This window comes from Macrobrachium rosenbergii, chromosome 9, assembly GCF_040412425.1.
Source record: "Macrobrachium rosenbergii isolate ZJJX-2024 chromosome 9, ASM4041242v1, whole genome shotgun sequence".
In the NCBI taxonomy this organism is placed as follows: Eukaryota; Metazoa; Arthropoda; class Malacostraca; order Decapoda; family Palaemonidae; genus Macrobrachium; species Macrobrachium rosenbergii.
Genome location: NC_089749.1, coordinates 43,764,712 through 43,788,238, shown reverse-complemented (window position 1 = coordinate 43,788,238; position 23,527 = coordinate 43,764,712). Strand labels below are relative to the sequence as shown.

Sequence of the window (23,527 nt, the reverse complement as noted above, 5' to 3'; positions counted from 1 at the left end):
GAGGAGTGGGGATAAAGGGTTGTCCATTGCCCTACCAAATATTTGTTGGTAGATTGACTATAAACTTACAATCACAAATGCACAACCTAGTGAGTGAAATAATATGACTTACAGGTAGAGGTAATTCATGATGGATTAGTTCGTTACTAAGATACTCTAAAGTAGAAACTATAGGGACTTTAGTAAAAAGAGCACACATCAAAACTAACGAAGCTTTCTTTGTAGACTTATTTTTATTTTTTTATCAATCTGCTAAGTAAAGGACAGTAAGTCGAAAGGCCTAGCACCACTCCGTTGTTTCACTTTCCTTTGTGGTATTGCCGTAATATATATACACACACACACATACACCCCTGTGTATGTGTGATGCCTGATAGAAACATATATAAAATTTGCAGCACATACACATAAACATACTTGCGTATGAATATACTGCACATACACCTTGTCCGCATATTAGCAGAAGGAGGAATCGTATCGTCCAATTATTTCGGCGTCAATATTTCTCAGAAATCTGCAAGGCCCTCGTCGATGTTCGCTACAAGACGAAGGAACTAAGTTGTGATTGTCCACCTACGTGCAGGTAAGCCTCAACCGACCACTGCAAACAATGAAAAAGTGTAAACTAACTGTAATTATCTATTTTTATTGCAAGTTGTGTATAATGAGATATTGAAAGTAAAACTCCATCGGGGATTTTACAGAAAAATTCCGAGGTGAATATAGTTGTGAAGGTGCCACGTCTTCTTAAAAGGTCGGGCTCAAAGGAAGCACCTTTTCCATCATCTGAACAGCACCGTCAATTTCAGTATTTATTTGGTTATCTTCTTAAATGAAAGTGGATGAATTCAAATTGATGTGCTGCACTTGTATTGTATTTTATTTTCCCCTAACTTGAAAGCTTTTAAACTCCAATCGAACATCCATTGTTATGGCCTCTAAAGAAACGGATAGAGATCAAAATAAAATTTAGCTTTTAATGTCCAGTTATATCCCGTAAACAGAAGGGATTCAAGGTCAAAAGAAATTTTAACATTTATTTCTTCCAGAATGAGTTTTTCAAGATAAGGTAGAATGAAGAACTTATATATCTTTTTTCTATGTCATCTGAACATACAGTGTTTAAAATCAAAATGAAAAATACTGTTATTATTTAGAGAGCAATCTCATTATTGTAAGCACACCCTTGTAAAGCAAATGATACTGAAAACTACTTTCTTTTATTTCCGTATGAAGAATGTCATGAAATGAACATTTTCCTTCTGTCTTTCAAATTCAAACTAAGACGGACTAAAATGCATTGAACTTTGTTTCAGGGAAGAGTTGTACAAACCCCAGGTGACGTCAGCCTTGTTCAGTTACAAATACCGCACGATCCTACATAACTACAGGAAGAAAATTGACACTCTCTGTAACCCCCTGTAAGATATTTCGCACTAAACATCATGTTTCTAATTACCAGGGAATAAGTTATATTTTTTTTCTTGTGCAAATTAATTCAGTGTGAGATTCTGATGGATATTAAATTAAATTAGGCGAAGGAGAGAACTGAAAGTTTCACGTATTCTTTTAGCCACTGAGATACTTGTGTGAAAGTTCACTTTTCCTGTCTGAAGTCGGTGTATTTTAGAATCATTTTCAAATAAAGATTTTCACGTTAAAAGCCATATGTAGGGAGACATGAAAAATGTTACAGAGATGGAAGAGAAGAGGGGAGTATGAAATATTTATACTCTCTCTCTTCTCTTCATATTTAGCCTAAAATAAAGTTTGCCAGAAAAAGACTCTTATAATTATATTTCGCAGAATAAGAGCGATTAATACTCACATAAGAAACAGAAGAACTCAAAGGTTTTACCTTATTTTTACCCTCGTTTTGAATATTTGCAGGAGAGGGATGATGGTGAGTCTGCAAGTATATTTAGATTCGCTCAGCTATGAAGTGTTTTATGAGTCTCCTTCTTTCACGGTAAGTCTCACCAATTTCCTTATCATTTTTGCTTTCACAAAGTATTAAATGTCTGACTGTACACACAAACATTTATATATACATGTATATATGTATGTATATATATATATATATATATATATATATATATATATATATTATATATATTATATATATATATATATATATATATATATATATATATATATATATATATATATATATATATATATATATATATATATATATATATATATATATATATATATATATATATATATATATATATATATATATATATATATATATATATATATATATATGTATGTATATATATACTATATATATATATAAATATATACACAAACATATATGTATATATATGTATATATATACATATATATATACACAAACATATATATATATATGTATATATATATATATATATATATATATATATATGTATATATATATATATATGTATATGTATGTATATATAAATTTCAACACTAAAGTTTTAACCTTTGGAAGGGATGGGCTCCAGATTGCATAAAATTTCTTATTATAACACCAAGCTCTTCACTACCTGATTGCGGCTGACCACGGTCGCTGGAACATCATTCACTCCTTAGGAGTAGAGGGGCAATGCATCTTCCAGGAAAAGGGCCTAAATTGATTTCCCCTGATTGGTTATGGGATGTTAAATAAGGGGTCCTAAACTGAATGGTTCAGGGCTTGGCTCACATTTGCTAGGTCCTTAGATTGCTTCCCACTTATTACCCACCTGTCCTCTCGATTGCAATCTCATCTCTAGAGACTTAGGAAGAAAAGGCTTCTGGGATGGGATATATATATATATATATATATATATATATATATATATATATATATATATATATATATATATATATATATATATATATATATATATATATCACGAAGATAAAATATCCTGATGTACTCCACAATGAAAACGAAGGAGGAACTAGTTTCGCCTTCCATCAGGCCTCTGCCGGGGAACTTTATTGACTAATCAGTTTAAGAAAAACATATACCGGACATATGTTTACATTTAACTTCACGACTTACATAAAACATAAACAAGTAAAAATGGTTAACGGTGCTTACAGCTGTTACAGGATAATGTAAAATATAAATTGTCTAGTACATAGTTCGTCCAACAGAAAAGGTTAACAGTCAAATGAGGCTAAACAGGTAATTAAGTGAATACCTAAGTCAATATATATATTATATATATAAATGTATATATATATATATATATATATATATATATATATATATATATATATATATATATATATATATATATATATATATATATATATAGACAGATAGATAGATAAGAAGAATCTATGAAATTCCATTCACTGATAGTGAAGTAAATAATGAGTTATGCATAGAAGAGTAGCTACTTCCAAGACAAAGCACTCGCCAACATTATAGCAATCTGTCATTATACTGGACACGTAATTAACGCATTGTGTACTCCCGTGGTAATATAATTGGTATCATTAAAGCGAATTGAATTAATTGCACGCAACCTCAGTGGGAAAGCCTCGTAGGAACAGTCGGAGGGACCCTAGGCCTGGTCATTGGACTGTCCATCGTTACAGTTCTCGAGTTCATCGAGTTCCTTCTGGATGTCGTTCTCATGGTGTGGAGGAAACGTCACGAACAGAAAAAGAATGGGCTCGCTCGTCGCGAAACGAAAGGAGGTATGATGTTTATATGTCAAACACATACATACAGTACATACACCCTAACACACACATATATATATCAGCCTTAAGCCGTATCCCCTAACAGTGTGGCTATGGAGAAAAGAAACAAACAGCTAACACTGCCACATTTGCATGTTAATTATCAAATTGTGCATGAACCTCCTGTGCGGAAAACTCCCACAACACGACTGTTTCATACACCGAGTAAAAGACTCACCAGCAGCGCCTCGTATCCCCCTGTGCCCTTCACAACTGTCTTGCACTCACGCTTTCGCTTCCTGGATGTTTAGGCCCGCCTTTCCAGTGTCTCCTTCACCCCATCTTCCCATTCCTTGTTAGGTCTTTCTTTCCTCCCTCTTTCCAGCACTTTCAAGTTATACACCCTTTTCACCAACCTGTCATTCTCCAGTCTTTTTCAGTGACTGAGCCATCTCGGAACACTGATGCATCCTTTCACTTACAGTTCGCTGATTAATAATAATAACAGTATATGTATATAGTATGTATATATGCTATTTGGGCATATTTTCTCTCATGCAATTCCTATTGAAGTCAGTGGTATTATTTGCAGAGACTGTCTGTTTATCTAGACTTTGAATCAGTCAGTACATCTTCTTTTTCTCGTCCGGCAAGCTTCCCAAGAATAATTTCTCCTTATTCCTGGGAAACTCGCCTGACGAGAAAAAGAAGTAGTATAGACTGATTCAAAGTCTAGATAAAAAATAATCTCTGCAAATAATGTCACTTGACTTCAATAGGAATATTTATATATATGAATATGATATATATGTATATATTTATATATGAAGTTAGTGCCTTGTTTATTTGTTTGATATAGTAACCCATTTACTCACAACTTTTGGAAAAGAACAGTTGCCTACAGTGAAAAATTTAACCCAAAGAATATCATGGTAGCCTCGAATTTGACATAAGAGGCGTCCCTTGTGGCTGAATTTGGAATTGCTATGCTTGTCTGTTGCCTAGAAAAGCCTGCTTGTAACATTTATTGTAAGACTGAATATTTCATCGGAAGGCAATTTAACCTTAGAAATGTTAGTGGCCTTAGACGAACGTGGCACTTCTGGTGACCAGGTATGAAACTAAGGCCTGTCTTCACACATAATGCTTTATGGCAAAAGAAAAAAAAAAAAAAACAATAATCCAATTTTTTCACACCATTTTGCGCTACTTATGTTGAAAAATTTCCGCCTCTCTCATGTCCCATCTTACCTATCCAGTTATAAAAGTTTTAATTCTCTCCCAAGTCACTAGAGCAGTCTCACTTTGCCCATATGTACTGAAATCTGGTCATTATTCCTCTTTTGTCTTCTATACCTTGACTACTTACTTTAAATATTAGTTTTGTGGAGAACTCGTTGTTGACTAGTGATTACTGACTACCTCAACTGACTGCATTTTCAGTGCACAAGAAAGCGAAGTCATTGTATTGGCTCAGTACTTTTTGCACACACATACACACACACACACTTTCTTGCCTTGATGATTTCGTGTAGCTATCATTATCAATATTTTGAATATCTTTTTTTTTTTCTTCGTTTCATTTTGCTTATACATTGATATTTTTCGGAAAAGATGGCTTAAGAAGCCAATGACTTTTTTTGGTTTATTTATCATGAAAGCATGAAGAATGTAAATAATGATGATAATAGGAATCATTACCACGGTCATGCATAACAGTTATTACTTGCCATGGAATAATATTCTTAAATTGCTCTCACAATCCGCTTCACCTATATTCGTTCTAACCCTTTTAACCTGGAGGGGTTAACGATACCACAACACCGCCAGGAGGGAAAGAAACAGGGGAACGTCCTTACGTGCCAGTCATCAGGATCAACTCGATCGTTACTTATGAGGACAAGCATAAACAGTAACAGGATTCTGTAGGGATAACAACACGATCCTAAAATCGTCAACAGGATTTGTAAGAGCTCACAGAATCTTGAAGGAGCAATAAGGAGACCTTGTAGAGATGAAAATAGTTCCTGGAGGAGCTGTGGCAGGAGTTTACTTTTCAGGGGCATGGCAGGCTTCGTCAGGGAAAAATCAACGGTGCAATTTAGGTACTGGACATTTTTACTTTTAGGTTTAAACTGCATTGGACTAGGTAATATTCACTGGTCATGATGAAAATATCTTTTTTAATATGGTTTCAAACTAGACTAGGCCTACTTAATCTTATGAACATTATAAATGCACGTTTTTTTAATGTGAAGCGTATTCATCAAGTTTATACTTCCTGAGCACAATAAAAGTCAGCTTTATGAACTGGTTGAAATATTTTGATAACATAATTCTTAAACATTGACATGCAAACTATATGACTTGATTTACCAAACCTTTTCTCCAAGTGTGTATATATATACACATACCTACTGTGTGTATATATATATATATATATATATATATATATATATATATATATATATATATATATATATATATATATATATATATATATATACATACATACATACATACATACATACATACATACATACATACATACATACATACATACATACACATGCGTGTAAGGGCTTGAGCTCAAATTACACAACACAAGGACGTACAGTAGTCGGGAAAGACAGACTTATCGCTTTAACTGTTTACTGTTAATGCCGACGTTTAGCGACACATCCGAAGTCGCATTTTCAAAGCTAAATATATTTTGCGAACATTATTCTCCAATGTTAAAATATTCTGTAATGATATGACAAAAGCTCTTTATGAAGTATAAACGCTGAAACTCAACACTATTTTCAGAGACAGACAAACCAAAAATAAAAGTTCACTTAAACCTAAAGATAACCACCTATATGACAAACTTCCATACTTAAAAACAAATGCGGAAAACCGGTTGCCCTTGCTAGGCTATAAACAATTATACAAAAGAAGACTTGAGTGTTTAACGACGGTACTTTATTTTTTTTTATGATTATAGATTCTAAGATGGTTAATTCGTAGTTGTTCTGCACTTGGCCTATGATGGAAAAATCCTTGCTGTCAATATGAGTTTTACATAATTTTGAATGGTTTCGTATATATGATTGCTCAGGTTAGATAACATGTTACCAGTTCTATGGCTTACGCCCCTGAGGGAATCTATGCGTACTTTCAGCAGCGCCCTCGTGCGCCCCACATATGCCCCGTGATCACATCTCGGCCAACTATGTTTATATACGACGTTTGATGAAAGCAGAGAACTGGGTCGATCTTTGACTCTGAAAAGGGCCCAATTGTTAGAGGATTTTTAGGAACAATTTTCAAATATGTAACAGGGAAATCCTTTTGAATAATGGACGTGCATTTCAGTTGAAATATTTCAGCATCGTTGTATGTAAGAAACGTCCAAGTACCCTTCTGCTATGTACAATCCTACTCTTTATTAAGTTCACATGTCCATTAACATAACCTGTTTTAGTAATCACTTATTACTCAAAAGTAATTCACAGTTAATACTAATACCGAATTATTACTCTTGTAGTGTTGAGGTTAAAATTAGTCATTAAAATTCTTAAAGAATAATTTTTCTAAATGCTGTATTGAGTAGAACAATTTGGAACCCTAGAAAATGATTAAAAATATGCAGTGAATTTCCTACCTTGCTACATCTATCAAGAGAGTCATCAGTCCTTTAACGAAGCATCTTGAGTCTTTGATTTGTCGCCAGTGTTTCATGTACTATGTATCTCTACAAGGATTCTCCCTCTTTTAATCCTTTAGTTTTTTTTATACTCTACCCAGTTGAACAATTGGTAGTTGCTTTGTACACAATAAGCCGAGAATTTTGAAAAATGCAATTATAGATAGGTTTACTTGTTAAGAAAGAGAATTTTTATTCAAACGCTTTCCTCATTGTTTCTACCGCTACGAAATTACATGGACTAGAAGTATAATAGACCTTTTATATCAATCGTATTTACCGTATAACATAACCTTATCCTACAACAAAAAGCAACAATGCTTGAATCCTTTGTAAGCGTTTTTAAAATATTTACAACATAATACAGAATTAGTAAAGCCTAGGGATATACTACATCAGTATTTCCCAATTCTCTTATACTTTTTAAACAAAGCATAGTTGTTTTGATGGGTTGGTACATTCCACACAAAACAAATTTCAAGAAACAGGAAGTTATGGTGGAGGCCTGCCGTTTGAACGCGGGAAAAAATACGCCTTTGAAAGTAATGGGGAGTAATTGGCAATACTTTTCTGATTAAGCTTAGTAATCTCTGTTATTATATGTTTTACAGTTTTTTTCTGCACATTTCTATTTACATACCATTATACTCAGTATCTAAAGTACAATTTTCTAAATTTTACCTTCAGTAGGCCAAGACGATTTGTTTCTCCAGTTACCAGTTCCTAAAATTTTGGTTTTATCGGTATTAGGCTGTGCTCCTGTAACCATTTCCATACTTATCAGTGTTCATAAACAATGCTGAGTCATTTGCAAATCCTTGAAGCTTGATACATATATGATATGGTAATCGAATAGAAGCAATCTTCTGATTATTTTTAGTTGCTAAATACAGTATTGCATATGAAAGCACTGATAACGAGCAGCCCTGTCTAACCGATCTTTTTATCTGAGGCTGGCTATAGGTTTGGTCGCAGTAGGCGGAGCTTTAGTATTTGTGCCCTGGACGTTCACACTACGATTAGATCTCGACAAAATGTTATTTTGCTTTTAGCAGCCGAGCAGTCGGTATTTCCATAGATGACTTGTGTAATTCTTTGCTAACGATAAATCTCCATTATTCGATTTATTCATGTACACAGAATAATCCGGTGGTGCCGGAGATACTGTAAATTATTTTCGAATCATCACCAGGTTTTTCATCAGTATTTTAGATTTTACGTCATTGACAGACTAAATTTTTCCCCTCTTTCCAGTACAGTCTTGACAGAACTTTGACAACCTTTTCCGACTTGGTGGTCTTGTTGTCCTGTTTTCCCATTTCAGGAAAGTGCATTTCTTTATCAGTAAAATCTTCCTTTTAGATATACTCTACTCCTTCGTGCAATGTTCAACTAGATTGTCTTCGCTTCCACATTTATAACAGGTTTTCTTTTTCGGTCCCTTTCACATGAAGGATACCGAAAGTTCTGCCATTCTTATTGAAGATGGAATTTTAGACGTAATCTCCATCCTTGCTGTTCTTATTCCATTCAGTAAATCATTTCCTTTCTATCAGCTGGTTGCCCTTGTCAAAGGGTACGTATCTGAATGACAAACTAATAGCTTGCTCCCTGTTCACTATGTTACCTGCGAACCCATTGCTGGTTTCATGTTCCTTCCCTTCATATTTACTGACGAATCTTTCATATATAAATCCTGAAGTACCTTTTAATATAGTTCTGTTCATTGACATCAATTGAAAATCCTAAACTTCATTCTGAGAATATGAAGAATAATTTCACAAAGGCAATCATTGTCAGGCTTAAAAAAAAAAATACGGAGTCTTTTCTCTTAATTTGAGGACGAAATAGTGACGTCATTGTTAGACGGTCTCTTCTCTTATTAGCATAACCTGTTTTAGTAATCACTTATTACACAAACAAATAATCGATTGTGATGTTAATGCCGTATTAGTACTCTTGTAGTTTTAAGGTTAAAATCAGTCATTAAAATTCTTAAAGAATAATTTTTCTTAATGCTACGTTGAATAGAAAATTTTGGAACCAAAAAAGCTCATTCGACAATCGGTAACCAGCGACCTGTAGCTCACTTTTTACCCTTAAAAATAATCCGAGTCTAAGCACATCACCTAACACTATGGAATTATTTGGGTCTTGTAACTTTCAGATTCCTACAGTAATACTTCAATACCAAGAAACTTTCAAAAACAAACGAAAAGCGGGAAAATACACTTAGTGCTTGCACCTCGTCGCTGCATCCTGTCTTTTAGAAGTGTGCACTGTACCCGTTAATTAGAGTGCCCTTTTCTTGTTGCTAGTATTTGGTGCTTGAAGTAGTTTCAAAAATCTTATTCGTGTGAGAGTGCAAATCTTTTTATTCTTTTTATAAGAGAATTTATTTGAGCTAGGTTTGGTGGGTTACTAGCATTGCATAACTTTTGGAACCTAACCGATAATTGGTAATAAGTACATAATCTGTCGTGCCGCAGTAGCAAAAAACAATAATGTAACAAATATTAAAACGGCTTTATGCATTTATAAGTAACAGCTTGCACAATCCTTGTGTAATGGGAAATGAACATATTTCGTGACTGATTGATACACATTTACAAGCAGTATTTTATTGTGGCATTTAAGTATAGACTCTCGGAATTAAATTTTATGGCTTGTTTATTGATACCTAAGGGATTAAGCCGATAAAACTGATGTAGTTATTGAGCGAAAATCATTTTGCTCTGATTTTGAGAACAATTAATGGAATTTTAACAACATACTGGGGCTATGCAGCAGATATGTAAGTCCCTTGACATTACTAAATACGATGTTTTATTGTGATCTATTTTGGTGTAGGTCGTCAAAACTAACGTTCGTAAAGTAATCGTGGTTTAAATCATAAATCGGTGTTTGATCCAGGCAACGGTTTCTGCGATTGAAATATTTTAACTGTGTTTTGAATAAGCTTTGAGCACATGATTGTTTATACGGTTATGCCGCTTATAATTGTATTCTTTTTGTGTGTGCTGTAAAACTTTATTCTATTTGGTGTTTTCTGCTGTATGAATCCAGTGTCTGGTACAGGTATTTAAGGTCTGATAAATTTATGAGCATTGCCTGTTGTGTCATTTACTTTTCATAGGAGTACACACACACACACACGCGCACACGCACACATGCATATATATATATATATATATATATATATATATATATATATATATATATATACATATGTATATATATATATATATATATATATATATATATATATATATATATATATATATAATATATAAATTTATGAATATATATATATATATAATTCAGATATATTTATATATATATATAATATATATATATACACACACACACATATATATATATATATATATATATATATATATATATATATATATATATATATATATATATATATATATATATATATATATATATAATTCAGGTGAGGATGTAAATCCAAAGGCTCCAAGTTCGAATTAGAAATTTTGATGATCGCCGTTTCTCTGCCCTGAGAGTGTATGCGCCATTTCCCTTCCACCGAAATTCATTTCACCATACATAAAGGACGTTCCGTGAGATACTGGTCCCTGAATTGCTATTTGGGCAGGATGCTAAAGTCCAGATATTAGGATTGCCTTACATCCCCCTCGGAATCTCATCACTCGGGCTTGGCGGAATTTACTGCTCCATGTTTACTTGAAGCTTTCCAAGATATAAAATCTCCAGACGGGCGTGATAGAACACTGCTCTGGACTGGAGTCTGGACTCTGGACTGGGCTGGAATGCACCGCTGAGCAGAAAACTCCAAGGTAGAGTCATAAAACATGATTAACTGCCAAACAATCGGTTTCAAGTGCTATCCAGGTTCAATGGTAAATAATCAATAAATTCTTAATTAACCTATTACCATTAAAACATTCCCTCTAGGGCAGGGGTCGGGTAACTTTTTTGGGTGTTACCCCAATAGAATTTGTAGTAAAATGAATTTACCCCCACACTTGGAAGTACTCTGGTGGACAAACCAATTTATTTATAGAATTCATGGATAATAAATAAATAAAAAATGTATATTGGAAAAATGTTTAATTGTTAATTTCATCTATCATAGGAAATAAAAGTCTGTCTTTTTGGCATGGAAATAGCACACAAGAAAACAAGTAGGAATCACATTTATAAACAGAAGTAAAACACTCTTTTTAGCATTACATGGCACACAAGCAAAAATACTGACCATCAGAATGGCATAAGAATGGCGCACAACGAAAAATAATTAAGAAAATATTGAAAACTTTAATATTTTAATGACAGATTGAAATCTTTAATATTTTCACATCAACTACCTCAGGCTTTGGAAAAATGATACTGCTTCATCTTGGATACAACAAACTCGAAATCAGGGATTTTTGATGTTACTGCTACTAGGATGCTGTCTTTAGGATTCAACCGGTTTCTGTATTTTGTTTTTAGATTTACAAGGGTAAAAAACCTTGTTCGCAATGCAACACGTTTTCGTACTCAATTCTCTTTCTCTCTCTAAACAAAAAAAACAAAAAATAGTTTATATATGTACTTCCAGGCAAAACGGCTGTCATAACATAGGTTGTTGCGAAAGGTAGTAGCATTTTAGTTGCTTCCATATGTGCAGTTTTATAAGCCTTTGGAGTTTTTGACATCCAAAAACTTGAGAGATCATCCTTGCTCTCAAATTCCATTTTTGTTTCATTGCTGGAACGAAGTTCAATAAGCTCTTCTGCCAATCCTTCAGGCTGTTCAGGCAAATCAGCCAGCTCACTTTTGAAGGGATTTACAACCCAGCTGACAGTATGTGAATCAAGTTCTGGAAAATAGTCACAGAACCTATTTCTAAGTTTGGTCAGGTGCCTTGTGACTGACTCCTTTATGTCACTAAGACTGCAGTCTTGACAGTCTTCCAAAAACTCTCCCAGTTTTGGAAAGGCAGCAGTCTTATTGGCATTTATTTTCTGGTTCCAATACTGAAGCTTTGATACAAATGCTGAAATTTTTTCCCTTGCTAACAGGAGATTGACTTTCTTTCCTTGCAATTCCTTGTTCAGTTCATTTACATGTCCAAAAATGTCAGCTAAGTATGCAAGAAGAGCTAGCCAGGTTGTTTTTCTGAACTTTTCTGCAAGTGTGTGTTTTTGATCAGTCAGAAACATTTCGAGTTCTGTTTTAAGAGCCCACACTCTATTCAGGACATTTCCACGTGAAAGCCACCTCACTTCCGTATGGAAAAGAAGGGTTGAATATTCAGCCTCTCCATCCTCACATAAATCACGAAACATCCTCGTGTTTAGTGCATGCCCTTTTACAACATTGACAATCTTAACCACATCATTTAACACAGCTTCCACTTCTGGTTCCAAATTCTTCACAACTAATGCCTGGCGATGTATCATACAATGGATGACTAGAATATCTGGATTCTGTTGTTTGGCCAAAGCCACAAAACCATTGATGTGACCAAGCATGGCAGGAGCTCCATCAACTGATACTGCAATACAATCTTCCCACTTCAGATCAACACTTGGTTTTTTGAAGCATGCATCAACCTTATTGAACACATCAATACCACGAGTTCTCAACTCAAGAGGAGAACACAACAACATTTCTTCTTCGATTTCATCAGAGCCCCTATACTTCTCCGTTTCCATAGTTTTAAAGATCGTGGGATCCTCGATGCATTCTTTTCTCCAACTTTCATATCAGTTTCCCTCACTTAGCACATCCACATCCGTAGCACGTTCATTACCCCCCAAAATTTCTAATTTTACCCCATTTGGGGTAATTTACCCCTGTTCCCCGACCACTGCTCTAGGGTAATGGTGTACTGGTAATAGGGTAATTTACTGGTAAAAGAGTAATTACCCTATTACCAGTAAACCATTACCTGTAGTTCAAACCATCACCAAAGTAAGCAAAAGATTTTTATTGTATTCTTAAATACAAATTACGAAAAAATGATATAAAACGATGTAAAAAGGTTCTTTCTTAAGACTTCTTGGCAAGAGTTGTACATTTAATTTTTCGTTAAATCTAGAGGTTTTTAAATGCTTAGGAACTTTACCGAATTTTCTTTTTTACATATATGTATACACACATATATATTATTTATGTATGTATGTGTGTATGTTTTTATGTATCTGTGTAAAACGACAATCCCTCTTTGACTCATATTGGTCAACGAAAGTAAGACGAACATTTTCGCCGCTTTGTTTTGAAGGCTTGAAGTTTGCAGCCACATACCTGGCGCTACACTGGACAAAAAAGTGTTGCCAAGTTACGAGGTTTCGGATATGAGTGGGCATGACACAGAAAAAAAGAGGAATAGTTTGATGGCTGGGGCGTTTCTCTAAAATCTAAACCTTTTGAAACTTTGTGACCAAGGTGATGGGTGAAAGGGATCAGGATTTGGAAAGGACAATGAGTGATTGCGTCGATATGGAAGAAGAACGGGAGTCAACAAAGGTGATAGTGTTTTGTGTCAGAAAGACTGAGGAGGCGTCTACAACTATGCTAGTCAAAGAATTGCCTTGGTTAGATCCAGTGTTAAATATACCTTAGTTTAACCAGCCCACTGAGCTGATTAACAGCTCTCCTAGGGCTGGCCCGAAGGATTAGATTTATTTTATGTGGCTAAGAACCAATTAGTTACCTAGCAACGGGACCTACAGCTTATTGTGGAATCCGAACCACATTATAGCAAGAAATGAATTTCTATCACCAGAGATAAATTCCTCTAATTCTTCATTGGCCGGTCGAAGAATCGAACGTGGGGCCAGCAGAGTGCTAGCTGAGAATGGTACCCACCCTTCCAATGAAGAACTAGATCCAGTGTTAAAGAAAATAAAACATGATAGTGATATTTGCTCCATAAATGAAAAATAATGATACTGAATGAACAAGGTTGTTGGAAAGACTAACCTATGCAGGGCTGATGCTGCAGAAAGCAAAGGGGTTGGTGGATATCCTTATGTAGTATGCAAGCAAAGGCAGGTGATTGAGAGAGAGAGTGTACCAGGTTGCATTGTTGGTATATCCTGAGTTGCTGTGAATAGAAAAAGTCTTGCAGAAAAGTGTTGTAAAAGGGACTTGATTGCTAGGAGTACTTGATTTCAACGAAGTTAAATATACCTTAGTTTAACCAGACCACCGAGCTGATTAACAGCTCTCCTAGGGCTGGCCCGAAGGATTAGGTTTATTTTACGTGGCTAAGAACCAATTGGCTACCTAGCAACGGGACCTACAGCTTATTGTGGAATCCGAACCATATTATAGTGAGAAATTAATTTCTATCACCGGAAATAAATTCCTCTAATTCTTCATTGGCCGGTTGAAGAATCGAACGCGGGACCATCAGAGTGCTATCGAGAACGGTACCGACCCGTCCAATGAGGAACTGTCAACAGAAGATTATTCAGAAGTAAAGTATAATGATCAAGTGAAAAATCTTAGTTTATGTGTTGGTTAATAGTAGACGAAAGAATAAGTTAACAGCAGACCCTTGCATATCTTCCTGGCCAAAAAAGGATTGAGAATATTGCTCTAAATATATTAATTCGAGTGATTTTGGTAAGGAAGAAGTGAGACAATATGCGAAATAAGAAACTGGCTATAGATAAATGGACCAAGGTTGAATTTGCTAAAGTTGAAGTTATTAGGAATTGTTTAAATTCAAAGATTTTAGGATGCTGAATAAAAATCTAAGGGAAATGGTTGAAGCTGATGAGATGAATGATATAGTTTAGGCAGTGTAAGACAGTTTGAAAGAAAGAGAGATGTGTAGATATGTAGAAGCTATGGCGTAGCAAGTGTAGGTGTATATATACAGTATATGTATGTATATCTATATATGTATATAAGTATATATATACATATATATGTATGTATATATACAGTATATCTGTATATATATGTATATGTACATATATATGTGTATATCTATATATATGTATATGTATATATATATATATATATATTATATATATATATATATATATATATATATATATATATATATATATATATATATATATATATATATATATATATATATATATATATATCACAGGAGGCAGCTAGTTGCTGAAAAACATCATCAAACAATCGAAGTCGGAGAAGGACAGGCATGTCGAAATCAGTTGGCTTTATTATGATTGCCGACGTTCCTGGACTACAAGTCCCATTTTCAAAGGCTAAACAGACAAACAAATTTACAGACAGTAAAATGACCCTGACATAAACGAAAATTAAAAATTACAATTGTCATAAAAGGATTAAAGCTGATAAATAAGACTGAAATTCAGAATAGAAGGCATGCCTATATTTCAAGAAGAAAGGTGGTCAAGTGACAACATAGGGCAGCTTGGGGTTCGAGGAGTACTCACGACAGGTCTAGAGGCATGGCAGAGGACTGGGAGTTTAACTGCAGAACAATCTGTTTAATAAATAATGATTCCAGAAACGTTATTTTATGGTTTACATTTAAGGACATGGTCATGTATGTTAGAGAATTCAGAGTTCGATAGCTTAACCTCTGTTTTGTAGCTAACATCATGATGAGAATCTATTCTCACCATCAGCAAGTTAGCAACCTCCGTGTGCAACCGACATATGTCCACAGGTCACATCTGGGACAAGTGAATTTGTATGTTACACCAGAGGTCAATAGTGGGCTTAGCGTTTCTTTGCACTTAGACAGAGTCGATCATTAACACACACACACACACACACACACACACACATATATATATATATATATATATATATATACATACATGCATGAATATATAAATATATATACATGTGTATATATGATATACACATGTATATACACACACACACACACATATATATATATATATATATATATATATATATATATATATATATATATATATATATATATATATATATATATATATATATATATATATATATATATATATATATATATATATTAATGATGTGCCTTTGTAATATATATGTTTTTTGTAATTTTGATGTATTTTCTCTTATATTTGTCATGTGTTGTGTGTAATAATAATGATTGTTGAAATATCAAATGTCAGATCTTAAAAGAGTTACTGGTAGAATTTAAAAATACATTTTTGTTGTTAGGGTGATGTTTACACAAGTGGTAGGCTGGTGATTTTTACACAGGTGTCAGGTGTTCAGCCAGGGTAACCCCCTTTTGTGAAGGTTTGTTTCCTTATCCACTTAAACTGTCATGAAAAGAGATATGGGATGACAGGCTTAGATAACACTGGTTGACCCAAACGGCTGTTGTTTGAACAAGTGTTCAGTCAGGAAATCCCCTGTCATTAAAAGAGATATGTGATGACAGATCTAGATAGCCCTTTTGACCCAGGGGAAAAATCCCTTGTTGTTTCCCCTTCAGCTAGGGAAAGTTCCCTTTTATTTCCCCTTCTCCAGGGAAAATTCCCGGGCCCATTACCCAAAATGCCCTAGTGGCAACATAGATTTTTCTCATAGTAGTATTTGGGAGGCTCTGCATTAGCCTGTGAGAAACCATTTGAGTTGGTCAGGTTCACTCTCTCTCTTACCCTAATTTTAACATATTATATTTGTGGTCACTGGTAATATATAACTTTTAAGATCTGAGATTGGTGAAACTGTTTAGTCTTTAAGCGCCATATAAAAAATGTGTTTTGTGCTGCAGCTAGGGATCATACAAAAGTGTTACAAGCTTGTGTTAGGTAAAGTGGATTTTCACTTATTATTACCTTGGTATAATAAGGTATGTCAGGGAGATTTTGCCTTGGTGAAATTATTGTTGAAAAATCTTTTGTGCATTTTTTTGTGTGTGTTCTTGTGTTGATAAATCTTTTGTGCATTTTTGTGTGTTCCTGTGTTTACAATTTTTTAATTTTGCCCAATTTTTCTGTTGGTGATTTAACATTTATTTACTTAGCATTTTACATATTTTTGATACTTTAATATTGCATACTTGGTTTGATTTTCAATTATTAAGCTTCCCTTTTCAAATCTTGAGCAATTCTTGATAGTTTAAATTTTGCTTGGTTAACTTAATTTCTTGATAAATTAATTATGTTTAAGAATTAATTAAATCTTGTATTGTTTCCAAGCAATGGTAAATTTTTCAGATTGCGAATTCTAATTATAAATTTTGAAGTTAAAAATAAGTTATTGTATTTAAAATTTTTAAACACAGTGGTTCATTTATTGATCACCAGTGAATAGGATTAATTGTGTGTGCATATGGCAAAGTGATAAACATTTTTGTTCCCTTTAGTTTTGCTGAAGTGAATTAAGACCAAGGAAACAATTATAGTTGTTTGATGGAGTGATGCCCTTTTTCTCTTGTATATTTCTTGTTTAATTGATAACACTTCACATGTATTTTGATAAACTTAGTTTAATTTTTCAAGTAAAAAGTAAGTTTTAAGGGATCACTGTTACCTTTAGAGTGTTCAGTCATAATTTTATTGTTATGAGAGTTCAGGTATCTGGCTGAAGTGAGGTAAAATTTGGATTTTGTGACTAGTTGTGTAATAACCAGGCACTTGGTACACATCGTGACAAATATATATATATATATATATATATATATATATATATATATATATATATATATATATATATATATATATATATATATATATATATATATATATATATATATAATATTTACACACAGTGTATTTATATATATTATATATATATATATATATATATATATATATATATATATATATATATATATATATATATATTTTATAAATGTTTTCACACAGTGTATTTATATTCTCCTAATAAGTATAGTAGAACCGTAATTTGACTAATCTTTTATTATTCACTAAATTTACTAGTTAACTTCTATAAACTCGAGCCTTTGCTGTGCATGAAATAAAAATAGTCAAGATAAAACAAGTGGAAACATAATGAATTATGCTACTTAAATTTGACCCAGCAGTGAATGTTAGGAATTCCAATAGTTTCATTTAATTATTTGCCAGGTAATTGTTTTCTAATATTTGGTGTACAAATATATTCATGCCGCTCGATGGCGTTTCTTTTATTCGTACAGTTCGCTTCCCACGAATTCACTAGCTCAGTAACTCTTTGAAGAATATGTTATGCCTCAGGGTTTATCCATTAATATTCTAGGATTGTATGTGAGGATTTGTAGGCGCTGGAATGAAGTAAGTAATAAATGTAAATTGGGATTTCGTATTCAAAAGATATTCAGTTTCAGAAAGAATAATCCTTGTTTCTCCGGTATAACACTTACTGTGTTTCTAAAAAGGGTCTCGGTTGAAGGCTTGTGGTGCGATTAGGTAGTAACGTTTTAACTTTAGATAGGGTTTCATTTTCGAAATATTACCTTTTACAACTGCTGCTTATCTATTTATTTGCACATGGCCATTACCCGTGATATAGCCAGTTTTAGGAACCTGGAGTTTTAGTATGAGGAAAATGGTAACTTTCAATGTATATATATATATATATATATATATATATATATATATATATATATATATATATATATATATATATATATATATATATAATATAAAAATTTCCAAACAGTGTTAAACAGATGTGATGCAAAAGTGTTTTACATGCTGTCGGTGAGGTTTTGTTGTACAGGTAATGCAGATCACAGTTGATCACCATTATGAAGGTTTCAGTACTCTAAAATCATAGGAAGACAGTTCTCTCTCTCTCTCTCTCTCTCTCTCTCTCTCTCTCTCTCTCTCTCTCTCTCTCTCTCTCTCTCTCTCATGGACGCAGAATAAAGTCCCAGGTAGGACGTGGTACTGTAGTTTATGGTCAGGTTAGGTTGCTTCCCTCTATTTATCAATGCCACCTATTTTAGCAAAGGTGAATTATCCTCCTCCCAGGTAGGCTGCAGCGCTCCAGGTTATGTTAGGGCATGTCAAATTTGGGTGAATCTGAAATTATCTTTGTTTATTTTCCTACATATACCCTTATTTATTTATTTCGTTTTTACGTTGAAATGACTGAGACACAAATTGCTGCTCAAGTCACACCTTAATCATTACGCAAAGAAAGATTGTTGGTGTACGTCTGTTATTATATAAAGATAAACATTTTTAGATAATAATAACCCAGGTTTTTAAAAGAGATACATAAATGGTTCAGGGAACACAGAAGGAAGTAGGAAATTTCACATTCAAGAATTCCACAAGAGAACAGATGAAGATCATGACGTAAAAGCGAAAAGTCTTCCATGGTTTTGTGGCGTGCTAGTTATTATTTTTAAGTTTTATGAACCAGAGTACAAGTGTCTGGTATAAATAGCCCTCCTGCTTGAACATTAGGTAATGCTACAGGTAATGATTAATCGCTAGGTGAATGGAAGTTCCCTTGCGAACACGGGGAGCAAGTAGCTCCGAGAGCTTAAAGCCGAATGGGAATAGGAATGAACAAAATCGGAAATCTCTTGACTTTACAATCATAGAGTGCCTCATAGAGTGCTATATATATATATATATATATATATATATATATATATATATATATATATATATATATATATATATATATATATATATATATATATATATATATATATATATATATATATACACGTATTGTCATAAACTGGCCTCGCCTTGGTGAGAGATTTAATCAAAACTATAATTGATGCTGCCACAAAACCAAGGAAGTCTAGTTTATGAGCAAAAGGAATTAGTTATGTGAAAACTTACCTTAGAATTTTCCTGGAGTTATAATTTAAGGTGGAAGGTCGCCATATTGGAATTAAAATTCTTTTACAAGTTTACAGGGATTTATTTACAGAGACTTAGCAAATAACCAATGATAACAAACAGCATGATAACTAGGGGGTGGAGGCAAACTCCTAAATAGGACACATGGAATAAGATTACAAAGGTTGGTAACAATCAAGTTGATTAAAAATGGGGCCAGTGTGCAACACAATCAGTCCAATCAAAATAATAACATTTAGTCTTGCCCTAATTACTTGAAATAGTCTCAGGTAATGCAAATGATGGAACTCCAGGATGGGAGAATAATTCATATGAACATTTGGGCCACAACGGAAATTGGTAATGACTGCGACCAGGGATTTTCAGGATTTTGGTGGCAGACGGGGCACTGGAGCATGGAATTGTGATCGTGGCACGTGTCTCCCCTGAAAGAGACGTTCTGCGTTAGCCCTGCCCAAACTAAGAGAAATGGGATCTATCTATAAAATATCACTCAATACACGTTCTTAGACACTAAACCTGACGTAGCCCAGAGGATAATGATGAGAAAATCAAGTTATCACAGTCTTGGAATCGTATTGGATTGGGCTTTTGAAACAAGGAACACGTGCTTGCCGTCACACAAAGGGGGAAGCTTGGGAAAAGGAAGGGTTTAAACTTGAAGATAAATGAGAGAAATGGAAGGAATTTAGTGGAGAGAGACAGGGGTGACTGGCGCCAAATTCACTCTCGGCTTACCTATTTCGGACGAATATTTGAGCTCTGAAATACCATGTCTTGGCGTACGATGTGAACTTGGGCCGCCACGAGACAAGACATACGATCAGGACAGTCGCTGGAAGGGCTCTGCTGGCTTGCTGGTTCGATCGGCGTCGGAGCCATAGGTTCCAAACCTGAAAGCGAATTCTTTGCCAGTAAACAGGTCAAAGGAATAGCAGTCTTAAAGATAATGAGCCTAAGGTTTACGGCTAGCTCCTCCCCGAGTGGTTTACGCCCTAACATCTATTTCCTCCCTAAGCCCACTTGGAAAACATGACCCCAAGGGGGGGGGGAATCTAGGTGTGTTCTGGTAGCAGGGGGGGTTTTTAAGAGGGAGACCCATTGTCTACCCTGCCTGGGCATTTCCTGTAGGCCGAGGAGGCATGCGTTCTCTGTCCATATGAGTGAAAAACAACTGAGTTCCGCCATATTGGCGCCAGCTATAAGCTAACTGAAATGATAATAATCCCTATAAGTTAGCTAGATAGCAGCTAAATAGGAGGGAGGAATGTAAATATATATGACAAATATATATATATATATATATATATATATATATATATATATATATATATATATATATATATATATATATATATATATATATATATATATATATATATATATATATATATATATATATATATATATATATATATATATATATACTCTATGAGGATTGTAAAGTCAAGAGATTTCCGATTTTGTTCATTCCTATTCCCATTCGGCTTTAAGCTCTCAGAGCTACTTGCTCCCCGTGTTCTCAAGGGAACTTCCATTCACCTAGCGATCAATCATTACCGGTAGCTATTACCTAATGATCACGCAGGAGGGCTATTTATACTAGACATTTGTACTCTGATTCATAAAACTTAAAAATAATAACTAGCACGCAATAAAACCAGAGAAGACTTTTCACTTTTACGTCATGATCGCCATCTGTTCTCTTGTGGAATTCTTGAATGTAATATATATATATATATATATATATATATATATATATATATATATATATATATATATATATATATATGTGTGTGTGTGTGTGTGTGTGTGTGTGTGTGTGTGTGTATGTATAAAAGTATCTTTATAATTTAAAAAATATATTACAAAAACAAATGAAAAGACAAATATGCGGAAATTATTACAAGATGAGAAGTAGATATTGATATTTTTTTGCCTCATTATTACACCTCTACTGTGTATGGGCATCATTAGTTGCACGAAGCACACCAAGACGGTACTCGATTTCTTGCCATGTTTGCTGTGACATACCCTCATCAATGGTGGTAATGGCATCAGTGATCTCTTTGAGATCAGTGATGCCCCTTACCTTTGTTCAATACACGATATCTGTAACATAACCCCATAGAAAGAAGTCTAGGGGAGTGATATCTGGTGAACGAGGTGGCCAGGGAATTGGGCCATGCCTTCCAACCCACCGGTCTGGAAATGTTTGATTTAGGAACCCACGAACATGCAGCTCCTAATGTCGTGGTGCAACGTCGTGCTGGAAAAGGATGGTTGTGGTGCCACATCTTCAGACAAAAGGTCAAGGTAAACATCTCCAGTAATTGGTGTCTCACTGAAGAAAAATGGACCATGATTCGATTGCACATGATCCCACACCACACATTCACCTTTGGACTATCTCGGTGAAGTTCCCTAGTCACATGGGGATGTTCTGATCCCCAGATTTGAAACATGAAAGGTTGCCTCATCACTAAAACAAACTCGGTTGAGGAATGTTTCATCCTCAGCAATTCATTCTAACATGTTAACCGCACATTTTTCATCTTGGTTTATCATTTGGCTCGAGTGCCTGTATGAGTTGCACTTATAAGCATACAATTGCAAGTTCATGTGTAGGACTTTGTGCACTGTTGAACGTGGCAGCTCTAAGTGTCTGGCAGCAGTGCTGATGGACTTCGTAGGAGAACGATCAAAGGCTTGTCTTACACAATCGATGTTTTTTTCAGATGTTCTTGGTCGTCCACTCCTTCCTTTAACCAACACTGTGCTTGTCTCCATAAATTTCTTGTGCCATGCTCGAATTGACTGACGTGACGGTGGATCTCTTCCATACTTAGTTCTGTAGTTTCGCTGAGTCTGCGTATCCAGTTTTGTTTCAGTAAACCATGACACACTTTGTGACTTTTCTTGGGGAGTAGCCATTTTTAGGGGTTTATTTAACAGCTCCTCTTTCATCAACAGGGTACCTGAAATACACATATGTAACGTGATTAAAATCTTTGATAACTGCTGAGTACATAGAGCAAATCTGATTAAGATATCTCATCAGTGGGTTTTGTTATTTATTTTTTTAATTGTAAAGAGACTTTATGGAAGCCCTGTATATCAGGAGATATGTCCAAAGAGGAGACTGGTATGAAATTATGACTGTGTTATGACTGATGAGAGAATTATTTGAGTTATTCAGGGGCGGAGAAAATTTCTCTCGTAGGTTTGTAGGTAAAGATGCGAATTGGGAGATGCGAATTTACGGGAATTGTTTTAACTCACAAGAGTGTAAACAAGCTCTACAAATACAAATATGAGGAGGATACCCCATAGAAGAAGGTCAGGTCTATCGGGAGCTGGATGCTCACTTAAGATTTAGCTGCCAGATTCA

At 34.3% G+C, this 23,527-nt stretch overlaps 2 protein-coding genes across 2 annotated transcripts in view; one reads left to right on the top strand and one right to left on the bottom strand.

Annotated features, from left to right (window-relative positions):
* LOC136842111 (degenerin del-1-like) overlaps positions 1-6,049 on the top strand; it is a 13,724-nt gene extending 7,675 nt beyond the window's left edge. Inside the window, exons 5-9 of the mRNA XM_067109488.1 lie at positions 511-583; positions 1,317-1,421; positions 1,891-1,969; positions 3,516-3,684; positions 5,473-6,049. Of these exons, the coding sequence (XP_066965589.1) occupies positions 511-583; positions 1,317-1,421; positions 1,891-1,969; positions 3,516-3,684; positions 5,473-5,585 (539 nt within the window). The 3' untranslated portion in view covers positions 5,586-6,049. The remainder of the gene's footprint in view (positions 1-510; positions 584-1,316; positions 1,422-1,890; positions 1,970-3,515; positions 3,685-5,472) is intronic.
* Positions 6,050-11,033: 4,984 nt separating this feature from the next.
* On the bottom strand, positions 11,034-13,050 carry LOC136841962 (protein FAM200C-like). The gene is made up of 2 exons (XM_067109370.1): positions 12,007-13,050; positions 11,034-11,231 (listed from the first exon to the last, which is right to left on the bottom strand). The coding sequence occupies exons 1-2, from the start codon at positions 13,048-13,050 to the stop codon at positions 11,034-11,036; spliced, it is 1,242 nt and encodes a 413-aa protein (XP_066965471.1).
* Between the last annotated feature and the right edge of the window lie 10,477 nt (positions 13,051-23,527).

Excerpts from the sequence above, each read along its gene's own strand:
- LOC136841962 (XM_067109370.1), bottom strand. The coding sequence starts at position 13,050 with ATGGAAACGGAGAAGTATAGGGGCTCTGATGAAATCGAAGAAGAAATG. Across the intron at positions 11,232-12,006 it reads ATAAAACTGCACATATGGAA|CACTTGAAACCGATTGTTTG; the intron begins GCAACTAAAATG and ends GAACCTGGATAG.